General features: G+C 42.0%; 1 protein-coding gene across 4 annotated transcripts in view; it reads left to right on the top strand.

Annotated features, from left to right (window-relative positions):
• The window catches only part of BICRAL (BRD4 interacting chromatin remodeling complex associated protein like), a 79293-nt gene that overhangs the window by 46236 nt on the left and 11844 nt on the right, over positions 1-21213 (top strand). For all 4 annotated transcript variants that reach the window (XR_005367708.1, XM_038554093.1, XM_038554092.1 and 1 more), the window contains exons 6-8: positions 17796-17901; positions 18738-18838; positions 20738-20799. Coding sequence is in view for 3 of the 4 variants with exons in the window: in XM_038554093.1 (XP_038410021.1) it covers positions 17796-17901; positions 18738-18838; positions 20738-20799 (269 nt within the window). In the remaining variant the exon portion in view is untranslated. The remainder of the gene's footprint in view (positions 1-17795; positions 17902-18737; positions 18839-20737; positions 20800-21213) is intronic.

The following is a 21213-nucleotide window of genomic DNA, read 5'->3' on the forward strand; positions in this document are numbered from 1 at the left end:
CTCTCTCTCTCAAATGAATAAAATCATTAAAAAAAAAAAAATCAAGATGGGCAGCTCTGGTTGCTCAGTGGTTTAGCACCACTTTCAGCCCAGGGCCTGATCCTGGAGACCCGGAATCGAGTCCCACATCAGGCTCCCTGCATGGAGCTTGCTTCTCCCTCTGCCTGTGTCTCTGCCTCTCTCTCTGTGCATGTCTCTCATGAATAAATAAATAATATTATCACCAATCTAAAGACCTTATCCAGATTTAGTTGATTTTCCCAAGAATGTCCCTTACAGCAAAAGGGCGAAAAATTATATTATTTTGTTTTATGGTCCAGGATCACTGTCTAATTTAAATCACTGTCATGTCTTTAAATTTGGAACAGTTTCTCCATTCTTTGTCTTTTATGACCTTAATATTTTTGAAGAGTCCAAATCAATTATTTTGTAGAATGTCCCTCAATTCAGGTTTCTCTGCTGTTTCCTCATGATTAGATTCAGGTAATACATTTTTGGTAGGATTGCCACAGAAGTGATATGTCCTCACAATATGGACTTGTCTCATTACTGGTGGTATAAGCTTTGAACACTTACTTAAGATAGTGTCTGATGCTTCTTACTAAGTTTCTTCTAGAGGATGCTTTGACACTGTGTAGGTTGCTCATCAAACTTGCACATACTACCTTAAGCTTCCATTGATAATCCCTAACTGAATCCATCATTACGAGATCAACTATTACTATGATATGGCCACCAAATAGAGATTTGCTAACTCCATCATTTGTTCTACATTAATTGTTAGCATTCTGCTCTAAAAAAGCTTTTCCTTTTCCCCTTTTACTTATGTGTTTGCCTTTTATCAGTATGGATTCACAAATTCTTTTTTTTAAGATTTTATTTATTTATTTGAGAGAGAGAGTACAAGCGGGGGTGGGGGCAGAGGAAGAAGAAAAAGCAGACTTCCTACTGAGCAGGGAGCCTGATGCAGTGGTCGATCCCAGGACCCTGGGATCATGACCTGAGCCAAAGGCAGACACTTAACCGACTGAGCCACCCAGGCACCCCTCATAAATTCTTATTTATTCAGTGAGTTATAAATTGTTGCAGTCCCTTATTTTTGATGCTCAACTTAGTCTGATGGCCATTGGGCATCTAATGGCCACTGGTCCTTCTGACATAATTCCATCATGCCTTTGAGCTTTTTTTTTTTTTTTTTTTAGGTTTTATTCATTCATTTGAGAGAGAGAGAGAGAGAGCACAAGCAGGGGAGGGGCAGAGGGAGAGGGAGAAGCAGACTTCCCACTGAGCAGGAAGCTGGACCCAAGGCTCAATCCTGGGACTCCAGGATCATGACCTGAGCCAAAGGCAGATGCTTAACCCACTGAGCCACCCAGGCACCTGAGGACTTTTCTTTCATTTCTGGCAAAACAAGATGTTCTGTGTTCATCTTTTACTTTCCTGCCTCTGCCCTGGAATCAACCATTTCTTTTTTTTTTTTTTTTTTTAAGATTTTATTTATTTATTCATGAAAGACACAGAGAGAATGAGGCAGAGACACAGGCAGAGGGAGAAGTAGGCTTCATGCAGGAAGTCCGACATGGGACTCGTTCCCAGGTCTCTAGGATCACAGCCTGGACTGAAGGCGGCACTAAACCGCTGAGCCACCTGGGCTGCCCAAGAATCAACCATTTCTTTAAAGAGCCTCATTCCTTCTAGTGGAGCTCATTATTTAGAAACCAAGGTCTGAGCACTACATGTTCATTGTGACTGACCTAGGACTTATATATATTTACACACACCCAACATCTGTAGCTATTTATATATCAATCCGTATTAAAAACAGTGACTTCAGGGTTGCCTGGGTGGCTCAGTCAGTTAAGCATCCTGTTCTTGATTTTGGCTCAGTTCATGATCTCAGAGATCCGTGCTGAGCATGGAGTTTGCTTAAATTCTCTCTCTCTCTCTCCCTCTGCCCCCGCACCCGCCCAATAAATAAATAAATACAGGGATGCCAGGGTGGCTCAGTGGTTGAGCATCTGCCTTTGGCTCAGGGCATGATCCTGGGATCTGGGACCAGGTCCCACATCGGGCTCCTCCTGGGGAGCTTGCTTCTCTGTCTGCCTGTGTCTCTGCCTCTCTCCCTCTGTCTCTCATGAATGAATAAGTAAAATCTTTTTAAAAATAAATAAATAAATAGGGGATCCCTGGGTGGCTCAGCAGTTTAACGCCTGCTTTCAGCCCAGGGCATGATCCTAGGGTCCTGGGATCGAGTCCCACATTGGGCTCCCTGCATGGAGCCTGCTTTTCCCTCTGCCTGTCTCTCTGCCCCTCTCTGTGTGTGTCTCTGATGAATAAATAAATAAAATCTTTAAAATAAATAAATGAATGAATGAATGAATGAATGAATACAATGAGTTCATATTGATACTTCAGATTCCAGTCCAGACCACTAGGTTCACTATTCAAGTCTCTTTCTTTTCCATTTCCAAACATCTTCCATATTTCCTTTTTTCTAACAGTGAGAAAGGCAGTTCCACAAGACATTTACTTACTTGCTCGATCCTAAAATACACAAAAAATAGTTTTAGAATTGCTAATCCATACCACCATGAAAAACAAACCTACTAATAAGACATCAGCATTGGTTTACGGTTGTTGTTAGCCTACAGGTATATAGTGAAAATACTGTGTTTGTGGGGCGCCTGGGTGTCAGTTGGTTAAGCATTCAACTCTTGGTTTCTGCTCAGGTTGTGATCTCAGGGTCAGGAGATCAAGCCCCACATTGGGCTCTGTGTTTAGCAGAGAGTCTGCTTAAGAGTCTTCTTCCTCTCCCTCAGACCCTCACTCCAGCCTAGATGCACACTTGCTCTCTCTTTAAAATAAATAAATAAATCTTTCAAAATACTGCATTTAACAGTTACTTGGCTGAGTACTCCCCCCCCTCCTCCTTGGTATAGTTATGCTATTCATTTGAAATACAGTTCTGCTTATTTGTCTCTGTTCATATTCATTGTAGGAGCCTTTCCCCACTATCCTTGTTGATTTTACCTATTTAATTTCTTTTGAATGTGTGTCCCATCAGCATGATTTCAAGTCAGGGCTCTGTAGAAAGTGTACTTGGAGACCTCACTCCACCCTTCTCTCACCCTTCCTCCATCCTTTCCTACCAGTTCTCAGCCACCACTGTAGTCACCAATCTCATTCGTCTCTAGTTGATTTATCCTATGTTTATTTTCACACAAGTGGGCAGATACAGGTATGTTTTCTTATTTCCCTTCCTTTCTTATTCAAAGTATAGGGTGCTGTAAATACTCTTCTGCACTTTGGTGGCTAAAAAGTTTTCTTTTTCTTTTTTTAATTTGATTCATTTATTCATGAGAGACAGAGAGACAGAGAGACAGAGAGAGAGAGAGAGAGAGAGAGAGAGGCAGAGACACAGGCAGAAGGCAGGCCCCATGCAAGGAGCCCGACATGGGATTCGATCCCAGGACTCCAGGATCACACCCTGGTCGAAGGCAGGCGCCAAACTGCTGAGCCACCCAGGGATCCCCTAAAAAGTTTTCTAAAAACACAAATGTCTAATAATAAAATGATTGGCTGTGATGAATGCTATGTACCTATTTAAAATATTTTTAAAGGATGCCTGTCTGTCTTAATGGAGTGTGTGACTCTTATCTTGGGGTTGTAGGTTCAATCCTTAGGGTGGGCATAGAGATTACTTTTAAAAATATAAAATCTTGGAGCATTAAGTAGCTCAGATGGTTAAGCTCCAACTCAATCTGTTTAGGTCTTAATCTCAGGGTTGTGAATTCAAGCCCCACTTTGGGCTCCACAAAGGGCATGGAGCCTACTTTAAAAAAATAAATAAAACAAAATCTTTTTATATAAAAGTAAATAAATAAATAAAATGTTTTCAAAAAAGAACTTGGTCAGTTGAGCCTTCAACTCTTGGTTTTGGCTCGGGTAGTGACCTCAGGGTCATGAGATTGAGCCCTATGCTGGGTTCTGCATTCAGTGTATAGTCCGCTTGAGATTTTCTCTTCCTCTCCCTGCCTCTCCTGCTTGTACTCTCTCTCTAAAATAAATAAATAAATCTTTAAAAAACAACAAAGAAACAAACCTAAAGATTTGGGGCATGGCTTACAAAATTATTTTAAGTATATGTTTAAATTTGAAATATTTAAAATGTGCTTTTAAATGTATAATAAAGAAGGGTGCTTGGCTGGCTCAGTCAGTAGAGCATACACTCTTGATCTCAGGGTCATGGTTTCAATCATAGAGCTTACTTAAAAAATAAATGTAGGGGCAGCCCCAGTGGCGCAGCGGTTTAGTGCCACCTGCAGCCCGGGGCGTGATCCTGGAGACCCTGGATCGAGTCCCACATCAGGCTCTCTGCATGGAGCCTGCTTCTCCCTCTGCCTGCATCTCTGCCTCTCTCTCTTGCTGTGTGTCTCTATGAATAAATAAATAAAATCTTTAAAAAAATAAAAATAAAAAAAATAAATGTAGGGGGTTCCACCTGGGTGGTTGAGCATCTGCCTTTGGCTCAGGTCGTGATCCTGGGGTCTTGGGATTGAGTCCCGCATCGGGCTCCTTGCGGGAAGCCTACTTCTCTCTCTCTCTCTCTGTCTCTCTGTCTATGTCTCTGCCTCTCTCTCTGTGTCTCTCATGAATAAATAAATAAAATATTGAATGAATGAATGAATGTATTTATGTAAGTAGGGGTGCCTGGGTAGTTTAGTCAACTGACTCTTGGTCTCAGTTCAGGTCTTGATCTTGGTCTAGAGTTCAAGCCCTGCATTCTGGAGCCTACATATTAAAAAATGTATTTTTATTTTTTTAATATTTTATTTATTTACTCACAAACAGAGAGAGAGAGAGAGGCAGAGACACAGACAGAGGGAGAAGCCCGCTCCATGCAGGGAGCCCGATGCGGGACTCGATCCCGGGTCTCCAGGATCACACCCCAGGCTGCAGGCGGCGCCAAACTGCTGCGCCACCAGGGCTGCCCTAAAAAAATGTATTTTTAATAAATAATTTGTTTTCACTTTTAGAAAAATAATGAGGAGAGACAGTATGTTGAATTAAAAACAGAAAACCTTCTTGCTTACAAAACATCCAGAAATTTCATTAGAAAGAAATGCAATATAACATTAACACCAGTTTTCTGGATAGTAGAATTACATATTATTTTCTTCTAGTTTTACAAACTTGCCCCACATAAAAGACATGATACCTTGACAGCATTTATCAAAATATACTTATGTATTTTTTAAAAAATAAGTAAAACATGCATTTGGTAAAAACTTAAAGCAGGGTGCACTTGGGTAGTTCAGTTGGTTGGGTATCTGCCTTCAGCTTCGGTCATGATCTCGGGGTCCTGGGATCAAGCCCCTCATCAGGCTCCCTGTTTAGCGGGGAGCCTGCTTCTCCCTCTTGCTCTCCATCTTCTCTCTCTTAAATAAATAAATAAAATCTTAAAAAAAAAAAAGTTAAAACAGTTCCAAAGTTGTTTAGAGTGAAAAGTAAGTCTTCCTGCCAGTCCCCTTGTTTCCCTCCCAGAGGATGCCATCATTTCTAGATTATTTATAGTCTTCCAGAGATGCCCTCTGCATATACAGTAACAAATATCACATAGAGCTTCTTTCCTCTACAATACACCATGGATATTTTTACTGAATTATGTAAATTGAGGGTCATTTTATGTCAGTATGTATTAATCTGCTTTATGTTTGTTGTTATAATTAATTATATATAATTAGCTACAGCATGATCTCTTATTTTCTGTATATAAAATAAGTAATGACTTGATTAAGAAAAAAATCTCTGACTCCCAAAAGTTTCAATATCCAAAGGTAGTAAGAAACCTCCACTGGCAGCTTGAAAGTAATTTTTTGTGACTTTTAATGCCAAAAAGTATTGGGAACTAGGTCAGTTGTATTAAGTCAAGTGTGTTACTGCTGTAGGTTTTCTGGAACAATTAAGGTATCAGGTGTATTGGAATAAGGAGGATACAAAAAAACAAAAAAAAAACAAAAAACAACAACAAAAAAAAAAGGAGGGCAGCCTTGGAGGCAGCATGAATTAGAAAAGTAATGTTGAGGGGAGGGACACCCAAGTTGGCTCAGTTGAGCATCTGACTTTGGCTCAGGTCATGATCTCAGGGTTCTGGGATCGAGCCCCGCATTGGGCCCCCTGCTCAGCAGGGCGTCTGCTTCTCCCTGTCCCTCTGCCCCTTCACCTGCTCGTGCTCGCTCTCTCATGCTCTTTCTTTCAACTAAATAAATAAAGTATTTTTTCAGAAAAAGTAACGTTGAGGTGTTATCTAACATTCAAACCCCCAGGACATCCAGAAACACTTAGAGTGACTCTATTTTACTTTATAATTTGTGTAAATTTTCTGCACAAATCACTTTATAGAATGTTGTAATAAACAAAAACACCATTACAGGGACGTTCCATGTTTGTCTATTTGGAGAAATTCAACCCGCGAGTTTTAATCCTATAGAGGGTTAATTCTAGAGAGGAATAAGTTTCTAAATATAAATTTTGGGGATTCCTGGGTGGCGCAGTGGTTTGGCGCCTGCCTTTGGCCTGGGGCACGATCCTGGAGACCCGGGATCGAGTCCCACATCGGGCTCCCGGTGCATGGAGCCTGCTTCTCCCTCTGCCTGTGTCTCTGCCTCTCTCTCTCTCTCTCTCTCTCTCTCTCTCTCTCTGTGACTATCATAAATAAATACAAATTTAAAAAAATAAAAATAAATATAAATTTTGGTTTTGGTATGGAAAATACAGTTTATTTGGTTCAAAATTCAAAAGGTATATATATCATAGGGAAAGGTATATATTATAGTGAAAATTTTCCTCCTTCCATCCCCCAGCCACCCAGTTCCAAAATAACCAATTTCTTATAGAGTAATGTAAGTCCCCACCCCACCTTTTGTATTGTGAAAACTTCCCAAACCCACAGAAAAATTGGAAGAGTACAGTGAACCCATTCACCTAGATTACTCATCTGTTGTTTGTTTTGCAACATTTGCTTTATCTGTGTCTGTTTCTCTCCCTTCCTCTCTCTCTCTCTCTCTACACACACACACACACACATACTTTTCTCTGAACCATCTTGAGAGTAAGTTACAAATGTTATGACCTCTTAGCCCTAAATACGACAACTAGAGGTAAGGGCTATGGAAAAAAGGAACACTATACAATTAGAATAGGTAATAGAAAACTGTAATCAAATACAAAGTTTGGGAAGACTTCCCAGAGGAAGTGACCTCGGACCAGAAATCCAATGAGTGAACTAAATGGGTTCACCAGCTATCTAATAAGAACAAGGACCTTCTTCAATACAACCACAATATCACTATCACACTCAATAAAGTAAATATTAATACAGTAAAGTTGTATCAGATTTCTTCAGTTGACCCAATAATGTGCTTTACAATGTTTCACTCCGAAATTCAATCAAAAGAACACTGATCTAATCTATTGTCACACCTCCAGTCTGCAGCAACCCAGATCGTTTGTCTTACAGAGAAGCCTCAGTGTGTTGTCTGATTGTGTCCTCATGATCAGAGGCAAGCTAAACAGTTGTGGCAAGACACAAAATGTTGGCTGGGCCTCTTATTGGTGATTCTGGGTGTGATCACTTGGTTAAGGTGGCTTCTGCCCAGTTTCTCCCCAGGCATTCAGAAGTACCTTATTCCCTTTGTAAAGCAGAAATGGTCTCGAGGATTGTGCTTTGGGACCATGTGACTGTCCTATTTCCTCATCTCTTACCTGATGATATGAGACTCCATCAGTGAGCCTCACTGAACGCTACATTGGTGGTTGCAAAATGGTGATTTTCTAACTGTATTCTCCTATCTAGAATTTTTGGTTGGGGCTTTTCCATAATGAAGAACTTTTTCTTCTTTCTCTCTCTCTCTCTCTCTCTCTCTCTCTCGTAATGCTATGAACTCATAGTTTAAGGGCTTTTTTGCGATTTTTTTTTTGCATTCATTTTTAAACGTTTTATTATGGGGAATTTTAAACATAAACAGAAGTAAAGAAAATAGTGCAGTGAGTCCCCATGCACAGTCAGCTTCAGTGCTTACTGACTCATGGCTGTGCTTGTTCCATCCATCCCCAGCTAACTCTCCCTCTCCCACTGCCCAATATAATTTTGAGGCTAAGCCAGACGTGTAAGTTCATCTGTGATATTTTAGTGCCTGTCTCTAAAAGATCGTGTATTCTTTTTGCAATTAATGTTGCAATCAACTGCTTCCATTATTCTTTTTGATGCCAGAAATGTCCCAAATGTTGTTAGTGGAGGCCTGCTGAAGCTGGCTTCTACGCCTTTGACATGGCCCCATCTACCTTGAGCACTTTGTGGCCCAAGATACTGTGGGCGTGTCTTCTGATTACCTTGCCTCAGACCTAAAATCAGCCATTTCTCCAGAGAGCCCTGTGAACTTAAATCCTTCAATGCAGAGAGTAATTTACAGGATTTAAACTTTCTTGTAAATAGATTAATATTCAAATTCAATTATTAAAGGAGGTGATTTACAAGAGTTTAGCCTATTAAACAAAGGGAAGTATTTAAGTCCAAATCTCCTTAGATCACTAGAAGATTTAGTAGATCATTAATCCCTTGAGAGCAGCACCCACCATGCTTTCCATGTTGCCAGAGTGATCACAGCTGGTCTCCAGCCCTTACCTGCCCCTCCCTACTTTCCCTTCCTCCCTCTAGCTCTGCCTGACAACCTTACTCTGGAGCCATTGGATTTTCAGACACCCAGACTTCAAAATCTAGTTGATGTTTTTTCCTCTCCTTCTATACTTTTTTTTTAATTTTTATTTATTTATTCATGAGAGACAGAGAAAGAGAGAGAGGCAGAGACACAGGCAGAGGGAGAAGCAGGCTCCATTCAGGGAGCCCGATGTGGGACTCGATCCCGGATCTCCAGGATCAGGCTCTGGGCTGAAGGCGGCACTAAACCGTGGAGCCACCCGGGCTGCCCTCCTTCTAGACTTTTAATAGGTTACTAAATTCTACACATTCATCTTTGAATGTCTCACACCTGTTCTTTCCAATAATAGTAAAAGTAATGATCATGTTATTAATAACTGGTACAGTGCCAGGGGCTCTCTATGTTATTACTAATCCTTACCTTGGGGCTACAAGTAGTTACTGTTTCCATTTCACAGTCAAGGAGATAGAGGTTCAGAGCATGGCCAAATTGCTCGGAAAGGCGGACTTTACCTGCTAGCTGGCTCTATTGTACCCTTTCCCATTTCTCTCCTTTTCTGCATCCTTACCCTGAGCTAGACTTGAAGAGAGACTGCAACATAATGGGGAAAACAAGAGTTGGATTAGGAATCAGAGCTCTCGGGGATCCCTGAGTGGCTCAGTGGTTTAGCACCTGCCTTTGGCCCAGGGTGTGATCCTGGAGTCCCAGGATCGAGTCCCACATTGGGCTCCCTGCATGGAGCCTGCTTCTCCCTCTGCCTGTGTCTCTGCCTCTCTCTCTCTCTCTGTCTCTCATGAATGAATAAATAAAATCTAAAAAAGAAAGAAACAGAATCAGAGCTCTCTTGTAGGTCCTACTTTGCCAGGGACTGGTTTTATGATCCACGTTTGTATTTTAAACTCTCTGAGCCCTAATTTTCTCTTCTCTAAAATGAGGAACCCTAGCTATCCGATTGAACCACCTGGGGAGCTTTTTAAAAATATGGGTGCCTGGGCCTCTCCTCCATAAATTCTGATTTAAATGACCTGGAGAAAGGACTCCAAGCATCAGCATTTTTCAAAAGCTCACCAAATGATTCTAAAGAGCAACCAGGATAGAGAAGCACTGGGCTAGATGATTTCCAAGGCCTATTCTGACCCGAATGCATTGACAAATGTAGCAATTATCTGGGTGATTGATTTGCCTTCAGCCTCTTCCTAAAGGCAGATTTCCACCACATTAATCTTCCTAAAACATTTGCTTGATAACCTGAACCAAGTTATCTGAGACTCCCCATCGCCACAGGAGAAAGTACAAACCCCTGGCTGGCAGTTAAGCTTCTCTAGGTGGAAACCGTCCATTTTAGCCAGGCAGACCAGCTCCTCCACACCTCCCTGGCTAGGCCAGACTCATTGTGAGCCCCACGTCTTTACTGACAGGTTTACATTAAACTTTCTTTCCTAGCAGGTAGAAGTGCTTCCTTTCCTTCAGTGTGCCACCTAAAGGTCTCCACCCAAAGCCCCTAAAAGATTGAAGCCTTGGGGCCTCTGGGTGGCTCAGTGGTTGAGCGTCTGCCTTTGGCTCAGGTCATGATCCCAGGGTCCTGGGATTGAGTCCTGCATCCGACTCCCCACATGGAGCCTGCTACTCCTGCTGCCTATGTCTCTGCCTCTCTCTCTGTGTGTCTCTCATGAATAAATAAAGAAAATCTTTAAAAAAAAAAAAAAAAAGAATGAATCCTTTTCCAGTCTCCCCAGATACTTTTTGTCCATAGAGACTCCTTACTAGGTACATAATCACTTCCTTCCTTCGTATCTTTTCCTTCCTTCCTTCCTTCCTTCCTTCCTTCCTTCCTTCCTTCCTTCCTTCCTTCAACAGTACTTCAGTACCTACAAGCCCGGGGCCAAGTCCCAGGGATACAACAGTCTATTGCACGGCAAGAGGCAAACAGAGAAACTGACAGCCACAGGGCACTGTTTCAGATGCCCTGGTAGAAGTAATGCAGAATGCCAGGCTCAGAAAAGAAGCCTCTGACCCAGATGGGATGGTTGGGGAAGGTTTCCTTGAGACAGTGGTTTCTTTTTCTTTTTGTTTTTAAGATTTTATTTATTTATTCATGAGAAACACAGAGGCAGAGACATAGGCAGAGGGAGAAGCAGACTCCTTGTGGAGAGCCCGACGCAGGACTCAATCCTGGGACCCTTGGATCACACAACCTGAGCCGAAGGCAGACGCTCAACCACTGAGCCACCCAGGCATCCCAAGACAGTGGTTCCTGACTGAGACTTACTAAAGGAAGGAAGAGTTACCCAAGTAGCAAGGGCCTGAGTGAAGAATTTTCCAGCAGTAGGAACGGCAGTGCAAAGCTTGGCAAGAGCCGGCGTTGGTGGTATAGTGGTGAGCATAGCTGCCTTCCAAAGCTTGGCAAGAGAAGAGACTGTGATACTAAGGGGACAGGAAAACAAGTTCAGGTGAGGTGCAGAAGATTTCGGCGGGAAAGATGAGCAAGGATCAGATCATACAGGATCTTGTATGTCATGTTAAGGAGCCAGTGTCATAATCTAAGCATGGAATGCTGAAGCCCTACACCAGCCTGGTGGCACTAGAGATTGTGAGAATGGAATGGATTTGAGACAACTAGGTTAAATAGAACTGTTGACTGATTGGCTGTAGTGGAGAAATAAGGATGATACATAGACTCTTGATAGTGATACCAGGTTCACTGAGATAGAGAACATGAGAAGAAATTGTGGTTGGAAGGGCAATCATGAGTTTAGTTTAGGATATGTTTGTCAAGTCTAACAACCCATAGGACAACCACACAGTATGATAAACAGCTATATTCACCGAAACATAGGACCAAAATGTGGACTCAAATGGTGTCTGACCAGCGTATATAAATGGTAACTGAAGTGGTAGAAATGGATGGGAAATGGAGTGGGGGCAGGACCCCTGGGTGTCTCAGTGGTTGAACTTCTGCCTTCGGCTCGGCATGATCCTGGAGTCTCGGGATCAAGTCCCACATCGGGCTCCCTGCATGGAGCCTGCTTCTCCCTCTGCCTATGTCTCTGCCTCTCTCTCCCTTTCTCTGTGTGTGTCTCTCATGAATAAATAGATAAAATCTTTTTTTAAAAAGTAGCCAGAAGAGAACCCCTAAGTACCTCAATATTTAGGGAATGGACATAGAAATAAGAGTCCACAAGTGAGACTCAGAAGGTTCCAGAGAGGAACCGATGGGGTTCAGATTTTGGAAGCTAAGAAAAGAAATGTTACAGGCAGGGGGGCAGAGATTGGCAGAGTGAAGTGTCACTGAGAAGTCAGTGGAAGTAAGGATCTGGATGCTTCTGACAGATTTAGCAACAAAGAGGCAGCTGTAGACCTTGGTAAGACTTGTTTCCCTGGAGTGTTAGGTGTAGAAGCCAGACTGAAGTGTAGACCAAGGCGGGAATGGAAGGCATGGTAATGAGTACAAACAACATTCAGAAAAAGAGAGGTAATTCATAGCTACATGATTTTGGTTTTGTTTTTTTGGTTTTTTGTTTTGTTTTGTTTTGTTTTGTTTTAAAAGATTTTATTTATTTATTCCCAAGAAACAGAGAGAGGAGAGGCAGAGACACAGGCAGAGGGAGAAGCAGCTCCCCCAACAGGGAGCCCTATGCAGGACCCAACCCCAGGGCCTCCAGGATCATGCCCCAAGCCAAAGGCAAATGCTCTACCTCTGAGCCACCCAGATGTCCCGGATTTTGTTTTTTTTAAAACATGGAAAAGTCTTGCACTTTTTTCAAAACTGATGAGAAGGAGATGGACATGAATTCCAGAGCACTGGTGGGATTCTCTGTAGAAAAGAGGAGGGATGCCTCTGCCATTGTAGTGAGAAAAGCAAGGAAAGATCTAATGGGGATGTGGGTAAGGTTATACCCATGGTGGTAGAGAGTTTGAATGAGTTCTTACCTGGCTTACAGATTCGAAGATAATGAAATAGCATTGAGTAGAATGCTATTCTGGGCAAAGGAGCTGACCAGGGAAAAGAAAGGATTGCTGGACAGACATGCAGGCCCAGTTGAGGTCGGAGACCAGAATTACAGTGCACTGATCAGTTGTGTGGGGGTGGGTCTGGGTGTCTTCTGAATGGCGAGCTTTCAGAGGGCAGACACTGTGTTGGTATCCTTCAGCTGCTTTCTCTGTAATTACCACAGTGCTGTGTACACAGTTGACACCCAAATGCCTCAGTCAAGGTGCTTTGTGTTGCAACCCTCACCCTAACACATTTAGCAAAAAGGGAGAATGTCTAGGAAGTATAGTGTAGCTCCTCATAAGGCCAGAAATCAAGTTCTTTGCTGTTCTCTTGGCCTAGTCAGGATAGTGCGACCTTCTGTCTGTCTTCACTGTTCTTTCTCACTCTTCTCCACCAAAACAGCCACCCTAGTCCAGCTTTACATTATTATCCAAGCACTTAACAGAAACTGGCAAATGCAGTGGTTTCCAAAACTTGGTAATGCATTCGAATCAATTGGAGAGCTTTTTAAAGTTGTAAATTCCTAAGTCCCACATCAGATTTCTGAATCTTGTGGATAGAACCCAGAAACTTTGTATTTCAGAAGCTCCCTAGGTGATCTTGATGTGACTAGTTTATACCTGCATTTGAGAACCACTGCCCTTGGGTATCCACTCCCCAACACCACTCTAAATTCCCAGGCGAGGGATGCCTGGGTGGTTCAGTGGTTGAGCATCTGCATCTGCCTTTGGCCCAGGGCGTGATCCTGGGGTCCTGGGATTGAGTCCTGCATCTGGCTTCCTGCATGGAGCCTGCTTCTCCCTCTGCCTATGTCTCTGCCTCTCTCTCTGTCTGTGTCTCTCATGAATAAATAAATAAAATCTTTAAACAATAAAATAAAATAAATTCCCAAAAAATAAAATAAAATAAATTCCCAAGAGAGCCTAAATGACCCAGGAGAGTCTGAATGATGGTGCAGTAAGCCATGGCCAGAAGGGCAGGGGCATGGGTGACATGAGGAAGTAGCCATACAGGGCCTCTGCTGCTCTATACTAGGCCTTTGTTCAAATTAAGAAAAAGTGCCCCTCTAGATAGATAAACTGCTTACACTGGCAGGCTTGGCACTTTTGATTGATTAATTGATTGATTGATTGGGGGGATGAGCAGCAGAGGGAGAAGGAGAGAGAGAATCTCCAGCAGACTCCCTGCTGAGCGTGAAGCCAGGTGTAGTGATCCTGTGGTCATGACCTGAGGAAAAATCAAGAGTCAGACACTTAACCGACTGAGCCCTGCAGGTGCCCCAGGCTTGGCAGTTTCAGATGGAAGAAAAAGTGCTCCTTCCCTTCCTGAAGTTTAGCTCTCTGTGGCTCTGGCAGGTCACACACATTTGTGTGTTCTCCATCCTTGCTAGCTGCAGCCCATTTCTGTGGCAGTGAGGCAGTTCCCAGAGTAGAGTGTGGCTGGGCAGACCCCAGACATCTCCCTCATTCAGTAAACTCCTGTTGTTGGATGCCGTCTTGCTGGGTTGGAATTTGTTTCTTTCAAAGAGTATCACAGTGGGGAATTGACGTATTAAATATTTTGATTTGTTGGGGTTTTTCTGTATTTTTACATGTAAAAATATAGAATCCATAGGATCTAAAAAATTAAGATGTATATTGATATTAGCAGAGTTCTTTGAGCCAAGTTCTCAATAAAATATCCTTAAATAGTCTATTTGTGAAGAAAAATATATATATATACATATGTATATACATATATGTGTGTGTATATATATATATATTTTTTTAAGAAAATATATTCAAAGAGCAAGTCTCCTCTAAGAGTTCAGGAAAAAACAGTAGAATGGTAAATTTTATTTCTGGAAAAGATTGTCAGCTGTGAGCAACCTGAAGTTTTGGGGAATGGGAGAAAGTTGATGGTTCCTGAAGGGGGCAGTGGTTGGACTGGGAGGGAGGGACAGACCCCATGACTCCCGCTGCAGTGGAATTCATTCACTCAATTTATTTAACAACTTATTTGCTGTGTGCTCACTGTGGTGCCAGCCCTGTTCTGGTGCTGGGAATAGAGCAGTGAACCAGGCGGAGAAAAGCCCCGTCCTGAAGATAAGCGGACTGGGAGCAACCAGTGAACTTCTGGAGACAGAGCAGTCCCCAAGGCACTGGAGCTTTCCAAACATACAGAGCAGCTACATTGAGGTTATTCTACTGCAGGGGCCAGGACAGGTTCCCCTGTGGATTCTAATTCTTCCTCGCCACCTGCCCCAGCCCCTGCAGTTGCCCCACAGTGTAACAAGTGGAGTGACTATTTTCCCAAAATGCACAGATGCCAATGCTTAGACTCACACAGGTGTGCAAGGGAACCATAAAACACTCTAAAATGCGCTCAGATGAGAGGTGTCCCTTTCAGAGAATAGTCTTGTTTTTAGACACAACAGTACTTCATGCCCTCAAGTTGATGACGAATTCTCAGGTTTTAACCTAGGATTGTTCTAGGTTTTTTCCCTTTTACTCTTCTGTATTGTGAAAGAGAACACATTTAGAAAAGAAAGAGAAAGAGAAAGAAAGAAAGAAGAAAGAAAGAAAGAAAGAAAGAAAGAAAGAAAGAAAGAAAGAAAAGAAAGAAAGAAAGAAAGAGAAAGAAAGAAAAAGAAAAAGAAAGAAAGAAAGAAAGAAAGAAAGAAAGAAAGAAAGAAAGAAAGAAAAAGAAAGAAAGAAAGACATAAAACACTAGTGTACAGTTAGCAAAGAATTCTAAAGCAAATTCCCATCCATACAAGGACTCAAGAAATAAAATATTTTCAGGAGTCCCAGAAACTAGCCTCCTCCATTATGCCTTCCCAGCCTCAGCCTTTCTTTCTCCTGACTTTTGTAGTGATCTCTTCCTTGCTTTTCTTTTAGTTTTACTACTTACAAATGCAGGGATTTTGTTTCGTTCATCTGTTTATTAGCTATAAATCACTTTAGGTCATGTCTGGTCAATAAGGTAGGAGATCAGGCTGGATAATGCCATTTTTTTAAAAGTATGCTTTAATTTAAAGCAGTAAGGATGATATTCCTCTGTTTCATGTGAACTAGGTACATTGGAAAAAATCCCCAACTGTTGTGTACTAACAGCACTGCCATAAGGACTATGGTCGTTTGAACATTTTCACTCTTGTTCATCTATTCTTCTGTTGATCTGGTTAGTTCAGAGTCCCTCCTAGTGGATAGCCTTGCCATATTAAACCACATTTTTCCCAACTTTTATCTGTTTTGTTTTTTTCCGAGGTGGCCCTTTGTGTCCCTCCCCTGGAAATATTTGTGAGGAAGGCCTTGCTCACTGTTCGCCACAGGCCTCTCCACAATCCCAGTGCCCTCCTTGTGGACAGCTTCCTACAGTAGGAGAGTGGAGTTCCGTTCTGGCGGAAATGCTGCGTGCGAACACTGGAGAATTTTCCCCTAGTGGTTTTGTTACTAAGAATGTATTACCTGTCTGCCTAGAATGGTGTAGGTCTGATCTTCCCTGCTAATGGGAGGATGAGCAAGGTGACCATTTCCAACTTTGTAATGACCTCCTCCAGTCTTTCTTGGGTAGTGTCAAATCCTTCTCCATTTTTGTATTAGAAAAGAGAAGCCGGACGCCTGAGTGGCACAGTTAAGTGCCTGCCGTCAGCACGGGGTGTGATCCTGGGGACCCAGGATTGAGTCCTACATCAGGTTCCCTGCGTGGAGCCTGCTTCTCCCTCTGCCTGTGTCTCTGCCTCTCTCTCTCTCTCTCTCTCTCTCTGTGTGTGTCTCATAAACAAATAAATCTTTAAAAATCAATCAACCAATCCATCCTCTGATGGTATACAAAATATAAAACTGGAGGAAAAACTCTGAAACCTTGCTACACTATGAAGTAGTAATGACTTAGACGGTTAAAAATTGAGAGTAATTTAAAAGCCCTTATCATCTTACTTTAAATGAATTGTAGAGAGAACAGATTTTTTTAAGCTAAAAGGAGCTTTGCCAGTCCTGAAACAACATCCAATTCATCCTCCTCATTCATAGAAAAGAAGCACACACCCATTAGGACATCAGATTAATTTTTCTTTTTTTTTTAAGTAATTTTTTTAAAGATTTTATTTATTTATTCATGAGAGACACAGAGACACAGGCAGAGGGAGAAGCAGGCTCCATGCGGGGAGCCCAATGTGAGACTCGATCCCGGGATCCCAGGACCACACCCCAGGCCAAAGGCAGGCGCCCAACCACTGAGCCACCCAGGCGTCCCCAGATTAATTTTTCTAATAATATTTTCCTTGGGCTAATATTCAGTTGAATTTACATTTCCCAGTTACACCTGATGATGACATGATGTGAACAAGAGACATACCGGTGGCAGAGGTAACACATACTCTAGATCATGTACACAGCAGTGAGTGCTGACAGTAGGTTTGGCGTTGGCACGTGGGCCCTGACCAAGTACTCAGAGTCCATGCAGACCCCACATAAGGATCTTATAGTCAGGGTCAGAATCCTTGCAAGTGTAATAGAAAATTACTGGGGAGAGAAACTGTTAGGGATAGAAATTGAGTTTCTGGTTCAGCCTTTGCATCTGAGCACCACTAACACAACAGTTCCAGGAGCAAGAAAGCAGTCTGGTCTCAACTTAGCATCTCTATGAATGGCATCCAGAAAATTCAGCATGCCCCTAGATTTCTTTAAAGGGTGTTCTCTGGGGGATCCCTGGGTGGCGCAGCGGTTTAGCGCCTGCCTTTGGCCCAGGGTACGATCCTGGAGACCCGGGATCGAATCCCACGTCGGGCTCCCAGTGCATGGAGCCTGCTTCTCCCTCTGCCTATGTCTCTGCCTCTCTCTCTCTCTCTCTCTCTCACTGTGTGCCTATCATAAATAATAAAATAAAATAAAATAAAATAAAATAAAATAAAATAAAATAAAATAAAAGGGTGTTCTCTGTGATTCTCCAAGTGTGATAAGAGAATAAAGTAAAACTCTTGCTTTGGAATCTACCGTGAAGGTGATGCCAGGTAGCATAACAGGCTTGATTGGTGTTTTGAGTAATCTATTAAAGCTTTTAGCCATGAAATTAACTTTTCCTCTTGGCCATATTTTTCACAGGCTCAGAAAAAAGGTTTGAATCAGACTTCCCCCATTTCTGCTTCCAAGACCACAGATGGCCTGAGACAAGCACAGATCCCTGGCCTCCTGAACACCGCACTGCCAGGTCAGGAGCCTTTGTAGTAAGCTCCCCTCAGCTGTCCCCCATCCCCCGCAAACCCAGAGGATTTCTTCTGCTGTGCCTCATCCTGCATGCAACCTTTCCCATTCCACCTCATTCCTGCTCAGACCATGCATCTTTATCCTTTCCACCCAAATAATAGACCATGTTGTGTTTGTACCTTCACTGAGTATGCTACCAAGAAAGGGGGGAAAAAAAAAAAAGCACTTCTAGTTTAATTATGACACACTAAATTATGTGGAAAAAATGTGCTGCTTAGAAACAATAAAATCTAGTACCATATGGCACAGGTGACTTTGTAACTGTCCTCATGTTGCTTTATTTATGTATCTTTGGAATCCCTCCAAAGAGAAAAATATGTGGGCTATGGCTTCCATTTCTTCTAAAACATTGAATAGCTGCACTGCTCAATAAATACTAGAAAAGACAAAAGCAAGAACACTCCTAGTCAGCTGCCTATTTGGGCCTCCCTTCCTTAATTTGTGAGCATTTGAGAGTTTGGTAATACTCACAGATTACTGGTTGGAGGCCTATTCCTTGACGTTGGGTCATTTGAAACTGTAGCGTTGACAGCTATTATTTATTACCATTTATGTATGTATTTGTTTCTATTTACTACCTAAATAGGCTTCACTAGTCCTGACCTCTGCCTCTAGAGCTTTTGTAGATAAATGTACTTCCTGCTCCCCTTCCTCAGAGCAAGCATCCATGATAAAGAAATCCCTTTCAGAATGGTCAGTAATCCATATACATTGGACTCTATGAGTTAGATAAGGGGCTTGATTGACTGTTTCTGTTATCTTATGTGTTCATTCTAATAGGGCAGGATTCTGGAAGCAAAGTTATGCCGGTGTCCTTAGGAACCACACAACCACAGCAGGAAAAAGTAGTTGGATCATCTCCTGGCCAGCCAGCTGTGCAGGTAAAAGACAGTTTGCATAGCTGCTTCTTAATGTCGAACATAATTGAGAGAAAATATAGTTATGTCATCTTCAGCTTGGTAATTGCTGCCTGGCATTGTCTGCACACAAAAGCGTGCCCACAAGAGTGTGCTCACTAAAGACCTCCTGGCAGGCCAGGCTGTGCTTTGTTAATGTTTATGGGATTAAAGTGTCTTTTCTATTTCTCACATTACAACCGGTCATTTCCTCATGAATTAATAATATACTAGCAGCCAATAAATAGTAGGCACTCAAAAAATGTAATTTACTGTTAAATGATCACATTATTGTAGCCAAAGTTGATCTGTTCCTTCTCTCTCTTTTTTTTTTTTTTTGTTCCTTCTTTAAAAAAAAAAAAAAATTATTTGGGCAGCCCCAGTGGTGCAGCGGTTTAGCGCCACCTGCAGCCTGGGGTGTGATCCTGGAGACTGGGGATCGAGTCCCACCTCAGGCTCCCAGCATGGAGCCTGCTTCTCCCTCTGCCTGTATCTCTGCCTCTCTCTCTCTCTCTCTCTGAATAAATAAATAAAATAATCTTTAAAAAATAAAAAATTTATTTGAGAGAGACAGCAAGACAGTGTACATATGCAAGTGGTCGGGGGGCAATGGGCGCACGGCAGAGAGTAAAACTCTCAAGCAGACTCCCCACTGAGCATAGAGCCCTACATGGGGCTCGGTCTCATGATCCTGACCTTAGTGAAAATCAAGACTTGACTGCTTAACTGACTGAGCCACTGTGGAACCCCTGGATCTGTTCCTCCTAGTTATTCTGAGAGCTTGCTTTCTTTCTTTCTTTCTTTCTTTCTTTCTTTCTTTTTTTTTTTTTTTTTTCCTTAGATTTTATCTATTTAAGAGAGCAAGTGTAGGCAGGTTCAGGGGAGAGTGACAGAGGGACAAGCAGACTCCCTAACTCCTCATTGAGCATGGAGCCCAACTCAGGGCTCCATTCCAAGACCCCAAGATCATGATCTGAGCTAAGTCAGACACTCAACTCACTGAGCCCCTATACTGAGAGTTTTTTAATTTTCTGTTGTTGTTAAACAGGAATGTTACGAAATAACCAGTCCCTGTGGTCTTCTAACCCAACCACTGATCTAAAGAAAGGAAAAAAAATCTTGTTTTCAGCTTACTGAGTCCTTAGTTTCTTCTCCATCAAACACTAATTAAAAGTTTAATGAAACTTGTTGGGACACCTGAGTGGCCCAGTAGATTGAGTGTCTGCCTTCAGCTCAGGTCACGATTCTGGAGGCCTGGGATTGAGCCCCACGTTGGGCTCTCTGTCTGGCAGGAAGCGTGTTTCTCCCTCTGCTTCTGCCCCTCCCCACCTCTTGCATATTCTCTCTCAAATAAATAAATAAAATATTTTTAAAAATGATATAAGAAGTGGTACTATGGCCACCTGGCTATCCCAGTCTGTAGAGCATGTGACTCTTGATCTCAGGGTCATTGGGTGCCCCACATTGGGTGTAGAGTTTACTTAAAGGGGAAAAAAAAGAAAGGAATGCCCCACTAGATCACACACCTGGACTGTAACAGCAACTGAATTTTCAAAATGTTCATGGCATTGGTACCCACAAAATATATGTCTCCAAAAATCTAACAATACGTTTAGAGAGTTGGGGATTCAGGCTTTAAATACAACTTAAGTCTTTTCAAGGAACTGATAATAGAGCTTCCTATAATCTTGACACAGTGTGACTTTGCTACATAGCTTGTTGGACTTGCTTATTTTATTTTTTAGCAGGGCACATTCGATATCCTTCGAATATGCTCTTGATAAGGAGTTGAAAATATTCACAATATAGTGACTTTTATGTATAACTGTATTCTGCATATTTTTTCTACAAAAGGGAGTAAAAAGAGGTGTGTTTTGTCTTTAGGTGGATAGTCACTCAGGAGGACAAAAGCGGCCTGCTGCAAAACAACTAACTAAAGGAGCTTTGTGAGTGACCCTTGGAAATGACTCATTTTGAACATTTCTCTCAGTCCCTAACCTTCAATAAATACACAACAGAAGTCAGCTTATAATTATATATATTTTTTAAGTATATTTTGAAAATAATTTCCTACTGTTGGTTTCTTTTAGGACCTATAAATACAGTGACCCTTGAACAACATAGATTTGAACCATGTAGGTCTGCTAATATGCAGATTTTCTCCAGTAAATACAGCACAGTCCTGTAACTGTATTTCCTTTTCCTTAGGAGTTTCTTAATAACATCTTCTTTAGCTCACTCTTTTGTAAGAATACAATATATAATACATGTAATATACAAAATATCTATTAGTCAACCATAGAATCAATAAGGCTTCTGGTCAACAGGAGACTCTTAGTAAGGTTTTGGAAAAGTCAAAT

Source organism: Canis lupus, chromosome 12 (assembly GCF_011100685.1).
Source record: "Canis lupus familiaris isolate Mischka breed German Shepherd chromosome 12, alternate assembly UU_Cfam_GSD_1.0, whole genome shotgun sequence".
NCBI lineage: Eukaryota > Metazoa > Chordata > Mammalia > Carnivora > Canidae > Canis > Canis lupus.